The 16,913-nt window shown below is 51.0% G+C and overlaps 5 protein-coding genes across 5 annotated transcripts; 1 reads left to right on the plus strand and 4 right to left on the minus strand.

Annotated features, from left to right (window-relative positions):
• Positions 1 to 3,236: 3,236 nt before the first annotated feature.
• On the minus strand, positions 3,237 to 4,090 carry BJY04DRAFT_200789 (uncharacterized protein). The gene has a single exon (XM_073712986.1). The coding sequence runs from the start codon at positions 3,622 to 3,624 to the stop codon at positions 3,343 to 3,345; it is 282 nt and encodes a 93-aa protein (XP_073565732.1). The 5' UTR covers positions 3,625 to 4,090; the 3' UTR covers positions 3,237 to 3,342.
• Positions 3,800 to 6,754, minus strand: BJY04DRAFT_232067 (forkhead box transcription factor; the record flags this gene model as incomplete). Its single annotated transcript, XM_073719685.1, has 3 exons — positions 3,800 to 4,892; positions 4,950 to 5,702; positions 6,611 to 6,754. 3 exons carry the CDS (start codon positions 6,752 to 6,754, stop codon positions 4,137 to 4,139), a joined length of 1,653 nt encoding a protein of 550 aa, XP_073565733.1. The 3' UTR covers positions 3,800 to 4,136.
• Positions 6,755 to 7,289: 535 nt separating this feature from the next.
• Positions 7,290 to 9,444, minus strand: BJY04DRAFT_149718 (splicing factor cactin). Its single transcript, XM_073708861.1, has 5 exons — positions 8,836 to 9,444; positions 8,304 to 8,780; positions 7,626 to 8,252; positions 7,546 to 7,578; positions 7,290 to 7,494 (listed from the first exon to the last, which is right to left on the minus strand). Exons 1-5 carry the CDS (start codon positions 9,346 to 9,348, stop codon positions 7,477 to 7,479), a joined length of 1,668 nt encoding a protein of 555 aa, XP_073565734.1. The 5' UTR covers positions 9,349 to 9,444; the 3' UTR covers positions 7,290 to 7,476.
• A 130-nt stretch (positions 9,445 to 9,574) lies between these two features.
• Positions 9,575 to 11,748, plus strand: BJY04DRAFT_149724 (uncharacterized protein). The gene is made up of 2 exons (XM_073708862.1): positions 9,575 to 10,565; positions 10,616 to 11,748. Exons 1-2 carry the CDS (start codon positions 9,645 to 9,647, stop codon positions 11,561 to 11,563), a joined length of 1,869 nt encoding a protein of 622 aa, XP_073565735.1. The 5' UTR covers positions 9,575 to 9,644; the 3' UTR covers positions 11,564 to 11,748.
• Positions 11,748 to 16,568, minus strand: BJY04DRAFT_149734 (WD repeat protein). Its single transcript, XM_073708863.1, has 2 exons — positions 16,008 to 16,568; positions 11,748 to 15,797 (listed from the first exon to the last, which is right to left on the minus strand). Exons 1-2 carry the CDS (start codon positions 16,238 to 16,240, stop codon positions 11,933 to 11,935), a joined length of 4,098 nt encoding a protein of 1,365 aa, XP_073565736.1. The 5' UTR covers positions 16,241 to 16,568; the 3' UTR covers positions 11,748 to 11,932.
• Positions 16,569 to 16,913: the final 345 nt, after the last annotated feature.

A 16,913-nucleotide genomic window follows, 5' to 3' on the forward strand; every position in this document is an offset into this window, starting at 1 on the left:
ACTCATGTAGAATAGAGTTTGGAGTAGATACCATAGCGGTAGTGAAGTATGTACTTTGAGGAGCAAGTTGTGGTGGTGAATAGATCGGCTAAAATACCAGAGCGATACCCTAATCCGGAAGCTTGAACGCTTTCCCCCGGGGACGGCGCACACCCCTCGGCAACAATGGACGGAAGATCTGGGAACCACGGCAGGTTTTGTGCGAATCTGCACGAAAGACAATATAATCACTGAATATGCGTGCCATACCACACTGGGGGCTGGCGGGGGTGGTTCAGCAGAGATCGCAGCCAGGGAAGTTGGAGATTCTCGAGCTCTGATAGCAGGATCGTGACGAACTATTCCGCAAAATCTGTAGATCGCCTGCTGCTCGCCATATCAGGTAGGACACTAAGATAGTTCCTCGAGATTTCTCGCTCCTGCGCGCTCAGTAGCTCCAACTTTAAAGAAGCTCCTTGCTCCAGGGTATGTCGCTGTCGCTATATTCAGAAATCGAGCCCCACTGAGGGTGTACTCGGGGCAGGTCTTCGGGTAAGTAGGTAGCCGTTCTGGAGGGAGAGAATCTGCTGGATTGGATTAGGCGAGATGGTGGGGATGTTGATGTCTGACAAATTCGTCGCCCAACCTACTTCCAATGCGGGCAGATTCAATTACGGCTTGTCGTGCTTCTCATTCGGCCGAAGCTGGAGATTAATTACGTGAGGAATGGCTGTTGATGACGAAAGATAATTGTTGATCTTGGTACGCAGTGATGTAGGTAGGATGTCAGGTAAGGACTGGTGTAAGATTCGATCGAGTCAGAGCACCGTGAGAGAAGTACCAACTCTTGACTGCGTCATACCTAGATCATGCTCGTGTACAGCGTACATGTAGAGTACATGAATTTGCATTCGTGTAAGAGATTTCAGTGTCAGATATCCGGAGGCAGCCTAGGGAGCGGTGTGTGTGAGGTTGTCTGTACCCAGCTTGCTCAAAGTATAAGAGGAGAGGGATCTTGTAAAAGTACTGCAGAGTACGTACTTCAGCAGCAGTCAGATCGCATCGGATCATCCCAGTAAACTATCGAATGTCATGTAAGCAAGACGGTAGGGATCTGAGATAAGGGACGTAACGGGGTTGTGCTCAGGACCAAAACCCATGACATATAATGCGTATGTATGCACGTCAAGGCCGAATCACACAGAGGTGTCTCGAAGGCAAGGGAAAGAGGAGGCGTCGACCCCGAAGGCGTCGCAAGGCAACTCCTGGTTGGGTTGGCAATATCGTGGCGCTTCGCTGCCACAAGAACGAATGTACAGCACTGGAGATGTCAAGATACGCCCCGGGTGCAAGTGATTGGCGGGTAACAAGCTGAGATGGGCCTTCTCCAGCCTGTCATGGAGTGTGAAGAGAGACCAGCGCCGGAAATTGCACTCCATTCAGAGATCGGGATATCTGATACATCGTCCGTGAATAATCCAGACAATCAATAATCTGAATATTGCAATTGTGAGCGTTTGAGGCAACGGCACGGCCCGCTTGGTACCTGATTTCGAAGGGCAATTAATCTCAAACAGCTCGAGAATACTTCGGAGAGGGCGATGGGGGCGCGAATTGGTCGTACTTCCGCTAGTCGCACGGGGAAGGAAAACCTCGCAACCCTATTGATAGATGATCTCTTCACGGACTCCATGCTGATGACACGGCGACAATAGTAGGATGCTTTATTGAAGCACTAGTCCGCGTGCACAAGTTGCTTCGGGCTGGATATACTTACGAGTCATAAGCCGGAGGTCTTCAGGGAGTAGTTGGGAAAATCATGAAAGGTGATTGTTGCACAGGTTGGGGGAGGTAGGTAGGTGCAGTTGAGGTTAGGTGACTACCTAGGTACCTATCAGTACCTACAGTAACTTACAGCCTAGGTAAAGGGCACTACTACAGACTGAGTAGCTAGAGTAGTACCAGCGGTTAACACGCTAACGAGTGACAGGCGTGAGCCGAGTAAAAACCATCCTGCAGGTTGCCAATGACAATCTCCACCCTGGCCGCATTAGGGCTCTGCGGGCCGTGGCTGTCACTCACTCCTCATCAGGTGAAGAGAGGGACTTTGTCTCCCTCCAAGTCCAAAGCCTTGTTGGCGAACAATGATTCTTTGTTGGTAAGCTTGGTACCTACCTAGCAGGAAGGTAGGTAGCAATTCATCCCGAGCACTGCTTCCCCTTCAATCACGTCCTTCTCCCCCTCCTTTGGAAGAGACAGAACTAGAGTGACTGGAGTTCTCGCACTGAAGGGCTGCCTGGCTGGCTACTTCAATCCAGACCAGCAGCCACTTGCGCGAACCAGGTCTACCTTGTCACCACCCTCAACCTTCCCTCTCTGTCTCTCCCTCTCTCCCTCTCTCTCTCTCTCTCTCTCTGTGTCCTCCCTCTCTCTCACACACCCCCAAGCCATAAGCATGCGACTATTCATTCCATTCATTTTATCCGTTTTTACTTATTCCATCTCTCTGATTTGATCACAGCCCAACTTATCCGTTATGAGGGGAACAAATTTCGAAAAAACGAACGATCCTTATCCGGGTCTTGTCTCTCGTCTTTTTCGCTCGACCACTCATCCCAGCCGCCCGCACACCACACCACACCACCACAGACTAACCATCACAGACAGACAGAGTGCGCGTCTATCTAGCAGAAGGATCAACTTTCATCATCTCGATGGATGAACAACAAGATACTGTGAGTGGATGCCTCAACGGGATTACCACCCAAACGCGATGACAGTGAGCAGGCCGCACGGCCCCGAACCACCCTGGCTCTTACTTGCCTATCAAGTGTCAAAGCTCACCTGCAGGCCCGGTCGGCTGCCCTAGAATTGAGGCTAGAGAGAGGTAAGCCTGATCTTATAGGTACTCAGACCTGGTAGGTCTTTAGAATAGCATTCATGTGTACCATTACCTGGCTAAAGATATATATATATATATATATATATATATGTTGGTATATGTACAAGCTAAGAACCTAACCTAGGCTAACCTGCTAACCTTTTCAACTCCTCAGCTCTAGCCCGCCTCATCCGTGCATAACATATCCCTGAATATATCGTAAGATCCAACCCGAGCTTCCGTTTTTATCGCCTCGATCAAAGATCCTTGACAACCCAGCACGGGGCAGGGGGCGGTTACTGGTGCCGCGACTGAACTCTCCAGCTGTCAGAGCCGTCATTGATAAACCCACTCGATCCTCTCATCTAAATAGATTGCCTTGATTAAATTTGTTTTTATGGGCATGAAAATGTGGCGCCTCAGGCTCGCATCACTGTGCTGTTGTTGTAACTGACAGCCTGTCGTGTTCGCAGCCATCGACCCTAAAGTAGGCAAGTCAAGTTACGCGGCGCTAGGTAGACCCCGACCCCGAATAAATGGATGGATTTTCTCACAGGCCCAATTGGAATGATGGCGAATGGAATAATTAAGTCAGACAGAAAAAGGAATAGCACATGCCAGCACCAATGGCTCCGGATTCGCCGACTCGAGCGATGCTGCGAGGTCTGGGGATGGTTGCTTTGCTTTTTCCGTCTGGACTCCACGCTCCTTGACTTCTGCATTCGTGTACATACGGGGAGGCGAAGGTACAGAGTACGGAGCATGGAAGCGTAGGACGGCTAGATCGTGATGGGATTTCAACGTACAGTAAGTTAACTACTTTAGTGTGGTAGGTAGTAGTGAAGGGTAACGGACCTAGTGATTGAGAGAAAAAAATAATGTAGATTGAAGAGGAAGGAAGAAAAGATTGCCCTGATTATCGGAGAAAGGTATAGTACCTAATGTAGGTAATGATTCCCATGAGCACCCCATTACATCAACACCAAACACCATACCTAAGTATTCTAGCGTACATCCCAATGCCATGCCCATATCCATGCCCATGCCGTCAGTCACATTATCTCATTTCATCTCATCGTCGCATCGCATCTCACTTCATCGAAGATGCTAGTCAGTAGCGGAGCGTAGCCATTCTCCCCCTAGAGGCTGCAGAACTAGCAAGTCAACCAGTCAACTAGTCAGACAGGGGTCTGCTCCGCAGCACAGCACAGTCCACACCTACGACCACGCCTGCACAGCGCACAATGCACACGCCATCTCCAGTAGCAGTCCCCACTCATAACCCAACCGCGAGATCGGTTGTCTCGATCCCCGGCCCCCCAACACCAAACGACGAATGGATCCCTGCGCCGCACCCATCCAGCCCCATAAACCCCGTCGTATCAAGGACCATGTAGTCTGGGCTGGGCCCGCCCATGTCGCAAAACAGAGACGCAGATGGAACGGTTGGGCCTGTGGTGCAGGGGGCCCCGTGGGTGTGAGCGTGAGCGTGGCTTAGGGTGAAGGGCTCGATGGGCGCGCGTGTCATTACCGTCATTGGCATTGTTGTCCCTGACCCTGCTCCTGAGGCTGATCCCGCGGTTGTCGTGGGCGACGGTCGGTGGTGGAGGTAGGGAGTACCGCTGTGGTGGCTGTAGAGGTAGTTCTTGGTGGTAGGGGGTAGGTGGTGATGGTGGCGTTGCGAGGGCATGACCCGTTGTGTATGGTGGTGATGATGGTTTTGTTGCTGTTGCTGATAATGCTGGTGCTGCCGATATGCCCGTTCTCGCCGGTATTCTTCCTGGCTTAGGCTGTTTAAACTGAGCCCCGTGGTTCGAAACCGCGAGGTGATTTTAGTTGCCTTGCCTCCCTTGGCTCCGGAGCGCTGGCGCTGAGGGGCTGGCGGGTCGGAGGCTGCTGACTTTTTGTAATTCGCCTGTTTTCTATACCGAGTGGTAGATTGGATGCCGTTATTTACGGCCTCGTCTGTCAGGCGCCAATAATTTACGGCTTTCTTGCCTGGGGTGGATTCTTCGCGGACGGCTTCGAATCCCTGCGTGTCATAGTCAATAGCTGTTTATCATTGTCTGAGAGACGAAGGAGGACATACGGCGTTCATTGACAAATTATGTCGGATACTGTTTTGCCAGCCCTTCGACCCGCGGTCTTTCCCCTTGGCCGTGTTCTTCTCGAACCAGTGATAGATACCCTGAAGGGGCAGCTTCTTCCCTGGTGCCGTAAAGAGGGCTTCGTAGATGAGCTGCGAGTATGGGGGATCTGCGTTCGTATCTTCTGCATCGTCCGAGTTCGCTGCCCCAGTTTCGTCACGCTCCATCTCGAGCTTGACTGGGGGGCTCACGACGCTCAATGGAAGCGAGTGATATGGAATGCCTGCCGAGGTGGGCGATAAGCTCGTTGTCGACGGGGGATTCGTGGACGAATATGCTGCTTGGGAATGCGGGGGGAGAGCTCCAACGGGGTGCGAGCTCTTGTACAAGGGTTGCTCTGACGATTTCCCGTGCACCCAATCTGACTTGCCAGCTGGTAGGCGCCGCGTCTCAGGCTTCAATTGCCTGGACGGGGAGTAGGAGGAAGTCATCATGTTGCTTGACCACTCAGAAGAGCCGCCGTCTGCGCAAGGAATGATGCGAGGCAAACCATCTGGGAGGGACTCGATGGATGACTGTGACGGGATGAGCGAGTAGTTCATGGCCGGTTCAATGACCCATGGCTGTTGGTAAGGCATCATTGCCTCTGGGCTGCTGGAGCTGGAGTCTGACCAATTCTCTGGAGGTGAATTCCCGTAAACCCCGTCAAACACTGAGGGGGGTGTTTCTGGTGATCGGGAGCTGGAGCTGGATTGCTGTAGGCCGTGAGAGTAAGAGGCCTGTTCTGAGATAGAGCCACGAGGAGAGATGAAGTCATTCATCTCGTTTGTTTTTATAGAGAGAGAAAGAGAGATAGAGAGAGAGCAAGAGAGAGGGAATCAGAGATTGACAACTACAGAAGAAGGCACCAAAGCCAATTGAAGAGTTGAGAAGGGAGAAGTATCAGAAGGTGGCTTCTGGAAGCGACATATAAGGTGGATGGAGCTCAGCGAAAGTAAGGCTTCCATCAGGCAAAAACAAGACAGGGCTGCTGTAGAGAAACAAAAGCAACAAGAACAAAGTAGAGTAGAGTGTAGAAGTACTCTGCACGACCAGTACCTCTAGACCTCTAACTAGTACCTGCTTGAAGCCCACCCACTCACTACGTGTGACCACTCAATACAAGAGGGATGCACAATTCTTTTCTGGCAGTAGTTAGTAGTTAGTTAGGTGGTTAGTCCTTTGAGACTGATGCCAACACAGAGAACAAAAGACTATTTTTTTTTTCTCTCTCTCTCTTTCCTTGACTTTGCTGCAATCAGCCTGCAATGTATGCGGCAATAGTGATACTTCTTCCTTTGCTGGAGCTGTTCCCCCAGTTCCCAAACAGACCTTTGCATACTCCCCTCAGCAGTGGTAGCTAGACTCCTAGAGCTCTGGAAATCCGAGCTCCCTTTATTATTGTTTTTTTTTTATCTTTCTTTTTTCTTTCTGTTTCTGCTTCCCTAAAAATAAAGGACTGGCCATGGAAGAAAGTCCAAAAGACAGACAAGACAGCGGTTCCTCGTCAGTCCTGGGTTGTTCTCGCAGACCTGACTGCTGTCTGCTTCCGTTTATTGCGGGAGTTGCCATTTTCCCAAAGCCGTGAAACGCGATCATGCTCTCCCGCGGCCAATAGTCTCACCAACTTTCCGCCAGAGGCTGGATCTCGTGCTACAATGGGTTTACTGGAAGTGTCTACAGCTGCTTGATTGACCGGGATTGAGCCCGTATCTGGTACAGGGGGTGGGCGGCGGACACCTGCAGCCAGCTCCTGCCGGTTGTCCATTGTAGTGGCTAGACCACAGGGGATCGGACAGGGTGCAAAACGCTTCTGGAACTGATCTGACTGATGTCCTTTGGGCAGCCCTCAGAAGAAAAAAAAAAGGTCCCTCTTCATGCATGCTGCAGACACAGAGGCCCTTTCCCGTCTTCCCCGACCAGCCGGATCTCCGGAACTAGCATGCAGCAAGCATGGTGGCACGGGAACATAGTCTGTCCAGTCTCTGGTCCTCACCTTCTAAGAAAAGGAAACAATAAAGACATGGAGCTTGCACATGGAATACGGTCTGTGAGGAATCCTGGGCACGTGACTGCGCCTGGGAGTGGCGAAAAGTACGCAGGGGTCGAGAAGTGAACCGGATCCAAAACCAGTGAGGATCAGAGGATAATTATGGAGGGGGTGGAAATAAGCATTCTATATTCACTCCATGCACGTGGAAACCTTGTCTCCAATCTTCCGAATTCGTGGAGCTGCTTTTGTATTTGATATCATATGTCCGAGCTTCCCATGAGACTGGTACCCAATGCTTTAACAGGTGGATGATGTTCCTGACCCAATCGCAGCGCTGTCCGCGTTTTCGCCGTCAAAGAGGGGTCGGTGAAGGGCGGAAGGCCACAACACAAACGCTCAAGCTGCAGGTTATAGATATAGAGCCTCCCGTATAGTTGCTGCGGTTCAGTGGGTGAACAAAGCTTGGAATGTTGCCTGCGAAACCACGAGCCTTTTCATCATTTGCGGTAATAGATCTAAAGCTGTTAGCTTCTGGAACAAGCCTTCAATATGCGGGGTAAACATACTCGTTTGAACTGGAAATGCAATTGCAAAATCCCCTGGATGGGTTAGAGACGAAGGTTACGACCGGACTCTCCAAACATACCTTTTCAAACGTGCTTTTAAAGCCTCTCTCTCGCTTGGCGCTGTAATCCCACTCTTTGTCGACAATCCGAAAGGCAATATCTTCATAAGGCGGCCCGGCCATGAACCGAATCAGACATGTATCCTCCTCTCCAGCGGCGGCAAACGACTGACCACGTTTCCTTCCATGCTCCCGTTCTATGCGGTATGTTGGTGCTTTGGTTTTATCGATGAGATCAGGATAGAAGATATTGAACTTGTACCCCTGCACAACCTTGGGTGGCGGGTTATCATGATCGTAGTGCGTTTGATTATACTTGTTCCATTCATATCCCATCTGAACACGGTTAAAATATCGTGGCTTGCGAGGCCGGTACTTGTTTGCCCACTGAGGCTGGGCGCCTGTGCTGACCGACTCTTCCCCGGTAAAAATCTCTTCATTTTCGCTAACGCCTTTGGCGAGTTCTCTCTCATACAGAGCCTTCGTTGCTTGAGAGAAATCCTCGTTGGGAATGGAAGAAAAACGGGTCGAATTGCTGGAAATAGGAGCGTTTGAGGAACTGCTCACAGGAGGAGCAGGTACCTTCTCGGGTTGACGTTGGCGTAGAGGAACGTATCCCATCTTTAGGAGTTTTTGACGTTCACGAGCCTATACATGTAGTCAGTACTAGTTAAGTGACTAGGATGCAAGGTAACATACCACTTGGTTAAGGAACACATCCTCATCCAATACCTCGTATATCTTGTCTTCTGGGCGAATCTGAAGTAGCGGATCCGGGTCAAGACCACGAAGCTCCAACACGTTGATTGACGCAGCTTGGGCTCTGCTGCCCTGGACCAAGGGCGCCAAAGGTGCTAGCTTCGAGCGGACTGATTCAGCTTCCTCACGTTGTTGATGACGTAGGCCTCGAACGCGCTCATCTATGACATCTTGATAGACCCGCTTCAGCTTTGCGCGAGCCTTCCAAACAGTGAGGCTGCGCAGAAGCTCCTCCCAGTAATCCGTATCAATAGGCTCATTGGAATCAAGCTTTTTTCTGACCTGACCCTCGAGTGCTTGGAGCTGCTCATATGATTTTGGACTTAATAGCTTGTTTATATCCGCAGCAACGGAGCTGATCGCGCGCCCCTCGGGGGCTGTAGTCTTTCGGCGGTCTTTGCAGATGACTTTCATCGTCTACACGGCGAAAAGTCAGCGCATGCTAGCCAAGCCAAGAAGACGAGAGACTCACCTTCCAATAATCCCTATTCTGAGAGTTCGATTCCAATCCCAGAAACGTATCAATGTCCCTCTCCAAGTCATCCAACTGAGTCTGCGACAATCCCTCAAACACACCCTCAGGGTCTATCAAATCGAGTTCTGAGTCCGCGATCTCATCGTCAAGAGGATTCCGTGTCGGGTCAATCACCCGTAGCATGACCGTAAGCCAGTCGATCGGTTTCGCACGGCCCTCTTTCACTCGAATCTCTGCCTTCTTCTTCGCCTGTTTGAGAACGAAGACGTCCTCCTGTGCCACCCACTCGCGCGCTCGCTCGTCTTCCTGGAGTTGATTCAACCGCATTTGATCATTCATTCCTCTTCCATGAGAATGCGCCGGTCGCGCATCTCGATCCCGGTATCTGTTGTTGTCATATCGCTGGTCACGCTCGTCAGAGCGTCGAGGGTACTTCTGGGAGTGATCCCTATGTGGCGATCGAGATCGGGATCGCTTCGAGCGCGATCTGTCTGGGAACCGCGCTGACATATTAGAGCTCCGCTATATCTTGGTGGCTGCAACTTCTCTAGCTCTGAGAAAGGCGTGGACTCTGGAGGAGCTGCGGCGACTCGGCGAGACCTCCAGGGATATCTGCAGGCCGATCTCAAGGCGGAAGGTAGCACGATCGCCAGACTTTCCCCTAGTGGCCCGTGCACACTGCTTGCTGCCTTCTGCCTCTGTTGCCTTACAACAACAATTCACTTAACTTCCCCAAAAGTTATCATTATTTCTCATCATTCTATATCGGACTCATCACTCTCTGAAGAAAGTCGAGTTTGATAGAGATGCCTGCGAAATGGCAGCGATTACACCTCTTCAATGAAGGGGATATTCCTCCTCTTCTCTTTAGATACTCTCCAACAGCAAACAGCTATGAGCTCCACCTCACAGACCTCAACTATATCTGGTCCGAGAATCTGGACAGGAAGGCTATCTTCAAAAGAGCCGATGATGACGAAACAACAATTGATCCGAGCGAAGATCTAGAGCAGTTCAAAGTGCTTTTACAGAAGATAGGAGACGGTCTGCGAAATGAGCCCGGCAGCAAATTAGTCCTCAATCCTGCGAAGCGAGGGGATGGCCAGGATCTGGAGCTCACCCTAACTGTCAAATTACCTGCTCCTCTAGAACCTTTACGATGGACAATCCATCTATTCAAACAGCCACAATATTTCACGACTAGCAACCTTCTACTACCCTTCATCAAAGCTGAGGCTGGCCAGGAGGCGCGCCAGAAGTCCCTCATCGAGGAACTTAGCAAGAAGGACTGGGTACTCCAGAAACTTTTTGACAAGATTGAAGCCATGGGGATTGATCTGAGTGCGATCTTTCCTGGGACTTCTGGTCTCCGTGGTGGCCGTAAAGGTCTGACCCTCGCGCAAGCCGCAAAGTATATTAAAGGCCTAGCTCCCTTTGACGAACAGTCATGGCGTGAGCAAGTGGATAAAGCCTCACCTGATTCTGGATTGGCAGCCAATATTGTGGCAGAGCTTTCGAATGCCTCTCAAGCGTCTGAACAGCTTGAATCCCTGAAGCCTCCAACAAATGGGTGGTGGAATTGTGTTAGAATAGTTGATAGCCGGATGTCACCCTCTGTGCCTCAAGATAAACATGAAAAGAAGTCAGGCAAAACTTCCAGGGAAGCTATGGAAATAGATTCTACTGCCGGTACAGAGACCGACGATGATGATGATGATGAATTCGAGGTACGTCAGGTCACAAATCCGTTACTTCGGCCATACCTGACTTTTATTAGCGGCAAGAAACACCTCCCGGCCTCAAGAAGCCCAACAAAGGCGGTTCCCAACATACGCAAGCAATCAGTAAGCACCAAGGGGAGACTCAGTCCGAAGATGAAGAAGCAAGTCCTCCACCAAGGAAACGCGTCAAAGAATCACAAACGGACCCTCCATCTCCTGCAATCCGTCCCAAGGCGCCTCCAGCAAGAGCAGGAGCAGGGAAGGCAAGAGGTCTAGGCACAATTGGGGGCAAGAAGCAGCCAAAACCCACAAAGCCCTCACCATCACCATCACCGTCACCATCACCGCCCCCTGTACCAAAAAGTCCGTCTCAACATTCTCTCAAGGAACAACAATCACCCCCGCCTGGTTTAGATCGCAATGATGAAACCACAGACGACGAAGACATAGATAGTTATCAACCAACGTCCGAACCGAAGCCCGCTCCCAAACCTGTACCCAAGAAGACCGGTCTACATGTTATCGGAGGCAAGAAGAAGAAACAATCGACACCTACCCCAGAGCCAGAGTCGCGGCACAAGCCTGAGTCTGGAGCAGAAACTGGACAATCACAATCCACGCCTCAATCAACAGACCGATCCACTAAGAACAAGAAGCCACTCGGCAAAATCGGTAGAATCGGTGGACAAAGGGCAAAACTCAAGCCTAACACCGGAACAAGACCCTCTCAAAGTATCTCACCACCACCAAATTCGAAATCGGAACCAAAGCATGCCGATGATACTGAGACCGACGACGGAGAAGAAGAAGAAGGAATGATGAAGAACAAGAAAAAAGCATCAACCCCACTATATCCCAAAGACAAAAAGCCGAAGTTCGAGCCCTCACCCCCACCTGCGCGCGAAGAAACAGAAGAAGAGAAAGCTGATAGGAAACGGGAGGAGCTGAAGAGACTCCTGGAGGCGAAGAGCAAAGCGCCTGTGAAGAAAAAGAGGAGATTTTAGAGCAGAGAAGGTCATCTGTGACATATACCTGTGCTAAAGTTTTGGTTTGCTGTTGTATGAACTGCATTCTAGGTTGTGGGTTCAGGAGTGGCTCAAGGCATTTCTTTCGAGTGTCATGAGCGAACTATGTATTGATCCGAAGCAACTGTATCTTTACAGGCGTATGGATACTTGTGCATATGCTGACCATAACGTACATAGTTTCTAACTATCATTAATGGTGTTGTTAGGCTTGAAGTATATAAAGTCCGCTTACGCCTTCCGCTACTGCAAGACAGTCCATCTATATATCGGTATGAACATAGCGCAGTGCAAGTGCACAAGAATACAAAAACAGCTCTTAACAAAACAAATTCGAAACAGCCACAATCACCCAACACTAGTCCGTGCCGAACCACCCCTCAGCGGCTTTTCCTGCTCACTCGGTGTAACCAGCCTCACCTTCTTCGGCGACGACATCATATTCGAACTTGTCCCGCTCGGTGCAACACTAGTCGTCAAAGTCGTCCCCGTCGTTGACGCACTCCCAGTCCCCACCGAATTTCCAACAGCCGCACCAACACCTAGCATCCCTCGAACTTTCTCAACGGCCTTACTCTCGCCCCTTGTCCAGGTGTCGCGCTTGACGAAGCCAAGGCCGGCTTTTCGGCTGGCGGAGTCGCGCTTTTTGGATTCTTCGAGGAGGAAAGCGCGGTTTTGGTCGCGGCGGGGGCCAGGGCCGCAGTCATGCATGCACCCCGGGGTTGCACAGCCGCCTTCACTCACGGAGAGGTCGTTGAGCCAGGTGCTTATGCAAGCTAGGTGGCCGCCGTGGCCGCAGCCTTGGCACCAGGTCCAAAGGGCAGCTCCTTTGGGACGGATGCGTTGGTAGGGTTCTGGAATTGTGGGGTGCTCATCAATATGCAATCCAGACGTGGGTACAGGTTCGATTCGGAATGAGGAGTGAGAAGAGGAGAACATGTGAGTGGTAGCCTCTGAATCTGCGTCGTAAACTGCGTTATTGGTAAGACTCAGCTCTGCAACCCATTCTGGAGGTGGATCGAGGCTCATGCAAATCGTGCACGGGTCTTGAGGGGTGTCGCACCGGTGGCAGCGACTGTTGTCGGCCTTAGGGTTTTCGTACGGTCTTTTGCATCTGAAGCAAAATACGTTCATGTAGGTGTCCCCCTGAGCATATTCGTAGACCGCGGGGTAAGACGGCACACAGAGCAGTCGAAGTTCGGCGGCTTCGATGTACATGGACTGCCGCGTAAGGCTCTCGTTGTAAGCTTTGAATATCGCTTCACTTTCTTCGCTCGGTAGAACACTCTCGCAGTCTTCAAATACAACATGAAGTTTCTGAAGCAAATGCGCAGCAGATTGAATGTCGACATGTGTACTGCTGAGATAATGTCTGATGGCTTCTCTCAAGAGTAGCTCTGCGCTCCAAGGATTATTGCTATCTTGATCAGAGAGTATAGGTAGGGTGATGCGAGAAAGCCCTGCAAGAGGGTTCGGAAGAATCTGGGCTGAAGAGCCGTCAATAGTTGTTGTCAGATCTTCCTCTTGGAAGCGTTTCAATGGGGTTGATTCTTTCAAAAGCGGAGGCGGAGTAGATGGTCTGTCGAGGTGATGATGGCCGTGGCCGTTAGGGCTCTCATCAAACAATTCATCGTCATTAAAGCTCTCTTCAGCTAATGAACTGGTGGTCAGGACAGAATCGCTGCGAGTCCGCATTAAAGCCTCATTCCTGGAGACTTCATGACCATTCCCAACCGCTTCACCTTCAGGCGTATGGTATAGTCTAGCTGCCGAAGTGAAGGATGCAGCCGGGGACTTAGAAGGATGCGAACTTGTGGTTGAAGCAGAGAACATAGGGAAGCTTTCAGACGACTCATGTCGGTAAAAGCTAGGCTTAGTAGATTCCGCGTGCGACTCAAGAGATAAAAGCCTCTTGGGAAAGTACTTGTAGTCACGGATCGCAGCTCTTTTGTCCTCTAGTTTCTGGTCAAATTCGTCTACCTCCGATAGCTGCTTTGTGAGCCGGGGCCGGCTCCGAGCGTGCCAGTCTGCCCTACCAGCAATTGCTAATGGAGCAGACCTTGGCTCTTCTTCGATCTCATCGGCAAGTGAACCACGGCGCCCGTTTTTGGGTGAACTATCAGACGGAATACGTATGTTCTCACTTTCATTTGACTCACGGTGCTGAAATTGATGGATAGGGCGATGGTCAATGTCAGATAGCGACGACCAACCGTTTGAAGCCATCGTCCCCTGGTTTGAGCTTAATACCGAAGGTGGAAGTGGCTGTATGTTATCAGCGTCATTTAAAGACCTAAATTGGGAATTTGAGCTGTCATATGAGTCGGGTGGAGAATCTGGTAATGGTTGGGCGAGTGGCGTTGTCATATTTGATGCACTTTCAAGATCAGATAGCGAATGTTTTGGAGCTTCACTTTCAATAACCCCTTTAAAAAAGCGAGTCTTTATCTTCTCTTGTTTGCTATCCTCGATAGCCCGAGCTTTCTCTGTCATAGGGTCATCTTTGGTGGGATTCTTCCTAACGTTGCGAGTACTCTTCTCCGGCGCCTCACGGTGTTGCCTTTCTCTTGCCTGAAGTTCCTGGATGATACCGTTTTTCACTATGCGCCAGGTTTGAGCCAGTTTAAGCAGTGAAGCATCTTCGGCACACTGGGCATTGTGGGTGAGCGAATCTAAAAGGGGTACTAGTGAGCTTTTATGAATGCTAATAAGCTTGCTCCCAAGGATAGGGGAGTACTGCCGAGCAAGGTACTGAAAAGTTTCTCGGTCCATTGTAGCTCCATCGACATTGCCCAAAATCCCTGCCTGGCGTAGCGCGAGAGGAGTAATCTTCGATAGCAGCCTTTCAAGCGGCAGTATTGGAACCAGGTCTGTCGCGGCCGGTGGGGTGCTCCCAAGTGATTTTGATGTACGAACACTACTAGACTTACTATGCCGGGGTCGAATGGAAGCGAACAAAGGCTCGTCAATCACGGCCTCTTCAGACGGACTGTGGCTCAGCGCATCACCACTAGTGGCCTCTTCTGCAGAGTGGCCGATGAATTCGTTTGTGCTGAGACCTAGCATGCTCCGTCTGGGACGCTTCTGAGCAAAAGCAATAACTTCGCCGCTGGGGCTCCAGGCCACCGAGCAGGTTGGGCGTTGGTTAACCACCTGAGGAGCATAACGAATATCGGTTTGAGTGAAGACTCCTCCATCGCCCACGGTCCAAAGAAGATCTTTAGAATGCCAAAGTAAATCAGTGGCATGAGAGTCATATCGATCAAACTCCCGGAAAGGAATGTGAGGCCGGCGGAAATCCCACAAATGAATGCGAGGGTCTTCTTTGTCATATGAGGTTACGACCTGCGACGACTGCCAGTCCCCGGAGCCCTCGGCCTCTCTGGACCACGAAGGCGGGCGCCAGCGAACGTTGAGAACGGCCTGGGGAGTCCGAAATTGAAATATCGGTTTCTGCCTGCGTTCGGCCGTTGATGAGAAATCCCAAACTTTGACTTGTCTATCCGTGCCGCCACTGACAATATGTTTCCCATCCGGATGCCAATCTACCGAATAGCAAGGCCTATCGTGAGCAGTGATCCGCAGCAATGGGCCACTCGACTTGCGGCAGTCCCAAAGCTGAACTGCGCCGCTATCGCTTGCAGTCGCAAACATGACTCCATCGCCAGGAGACCATCTAACGTCACGAATAGCATCACTATTCCCGCTGTATTGATCCCTGCTTCCAAGCACCGAGACCCCACGATCCGTGGGCACGGCCCGCAAGTCCCACATCCGAATCGTAGCATCCTGGCTGCCGGATAGAAGCCATGCAGGCTGGTGTGGATTGAACGCTAGTCGATGGACCTGACGACTGTGGCCCTGGAACCTGCAATACTCAAGGCCGGTCCGATGCAGATCATAGAGAACGATACGGCCGTTGGCCACCGCGGTGGCGATTATTTGTTCATGATTTCCATGTGACCATTTGACATCCTTTACTGTCAGCTGGTCCTTGTGCCGTGCGGAAAGACCGCTGCCAACATGGTGCGTTGAGGAGTAGCTGATGATAGCATTGCGTAGGTTGAACTCTTCCGACGAATGATCAGGGAGAACGCGGATCGTTTTCAGAATCTCCTTTCCTCCAATCACTGCATGTGTCCGTTGTGGGGATATGTCCAAGGCTGCGATCGAAATGCCTGTCTTATGGGTGACTGTTTGCGATGCTCCGGGCCTACAGAGTAGACCTGTTAGTCCATGTGCATCAAGAGCCTTCGTGTCAACAAGACGAGAAATCCAATCGGAATAGAATGGAAAGATGAAACTGGAACTTATTACGAAGGCGGCATAAGATTCCTTTTTCTCAAGCAAAGAGCCTTCGAAGCAGAGTGGTGGATTTGAACGGCAACGGAGGAGGAGGCGGCGGGGAGGCGGGAAAACTTACAAAGACCTGGACCTAGTAGACCGGACAGCAGCAGCCGGCTCTGTACGAACCCCGGGACCGTGAGGACTGGGGGGACGAGACCCGGAGAAGAAAGGCTGGGCAAATCTGGCCAGGGCACTGGCAGCGCGATGCGAGTATTTGTTGTGACTCTGTTGCACGGGGGCAGGCGGGGGAGGGGGAGGCGGAGCTGGGGAAGAGCTGCCGCGGGTGGGCAATCGGGGGAGGTCGGACATGCTTTAGAAGCAGCCTCTAAAGGTAGTTGGCTCAAAGCTAACCGGAACCAGATCGAGGCTCCATGGTCACCGTTGACAATGGACGATAATCGAGCAAAGCTGTCAGATGCGCGTGCGTGGGGTAGGGGTAGCAATGATAGACTGGACCCGTTGCCCTGTGACCGTTTTCTGCGGAGGTGACGATGGAGTGTTTAGTCAGTGTGCACTGCACTGTGCAGATCAATGTAATGACAGCTAGGAAATCGAGAATGAAAGAGTCAGAGCGAAGATGAATGTCAGTTGGGCTGGTAGTACCGTAGTCCCATCCAGGGTCTCAAAAAGCTCCCAGCTGAGGCTGTTCGTGGCAAAGCAGTTATCATTCAGCATTGTCATCATCAAGGATCGCCTCATCACTGAACGCGTGATGTCTTGCTCTGATTTAGGCTTAGCGTGATACAGTACGGTAATCTATATGTCTCAGATACAGTGACAGTAGGTAACTTTCAGCTCTTCTATTTTTGCTGTTTTCGCCTCCTCCGCAGTACTAATTGATTGACCTGTCCAGCTGATGTATCAGGCTCTACTGCCCATCTCAAATTCTTATTTTGCCTGTTCTCGTTCCAGCGAGACTTTCAGTTGGATGAATGCAGAGTTGCAGAGCAAACGGATCAAAGGGAGGAGCTTCCGGTATGCA

This window comes from Aspergillus karnatakaensis (assembly GCF_047715665.1).
Source record: "Aspergillus karnatakaensis strain CBS 102800 unplaced genomic scaffold BJY04scaffold_74, whole genome shotgun sequence".
NCBI lineage: Eukaryota > Fungi > Ascomycota > Eurotiomycetes > Eurotiales > Aspergillaceae > Aspergillus > Aspergillus karnatakaensis.

What these genes read in the sequence shown, in the direction of transcription:
- BJY04DRAFT_149724 (XM_073708862.1), top strand. Translation starts at nt 9,645, where the DNA reads ATGCCTGCGAAATGGCAGCGATTACACCTCTTCAATGAAGGGGATATT. An exon ending in ATGATGATGATGAATTCGAG is followed by an intron (nt 10,566 to 10,615) that starts GTACGTCAGGTC and finishes GACTTTTATTAG; the next exon opens with CGGCAAGAAACACCTCCCGG.
- BJY04DRAFT_149734 (XM_073708863.1), bottom strand. Translation starts at nt 16,240, where the DNA reads ATGTCCGACCTCCCCCGATTGCCCACCCGCGGCAGCTCTTCCCCAGCT. An exon ending in TCTACTAGGTCCAGGTCTTT is followed by an intron (nt 15,798 to 16,007) that starts GTAAGTTTTCCC and finishes TCTACTCTGTAG; the next exon opens with GCCCGGAGCATCGCAAACAG.
- BJY04DRAFT_200789 (XM_073712986.1), bottom strand. Translation starts at nt 3,624, where the DNA reads ATGCTCCGTACTCTGTACCTTCGCCTCCCCGTATGTACACGAATGCAG.
- BJY04DRAFT_149718 (XM_073708861.1), bottom strand. Translation starts at nt 9,348, where the DNA reads ATGTCAGCGCGGTTCCCAGACAGATCGCGCTCGAAGCGATCCCGATCT. An exon ending in AGAATAGGGATTATTGGAAG is followed by an intron (nt 8,781 to 8,835) that starts GTGAGTCTCTCG and finishes TTCGCCGTGTAG; the next exon opens with ACGATGAAAGTCATCTGCAA. An exon ending in ATGTGTTCCTTAACCAAGTG is followed by an intron (nt 8,253 to 8,303) that starts GTATGTTACCTT and finishes CTACATGTATAG; the next exon opens with GCTCGTGAACGTCAAAAACT.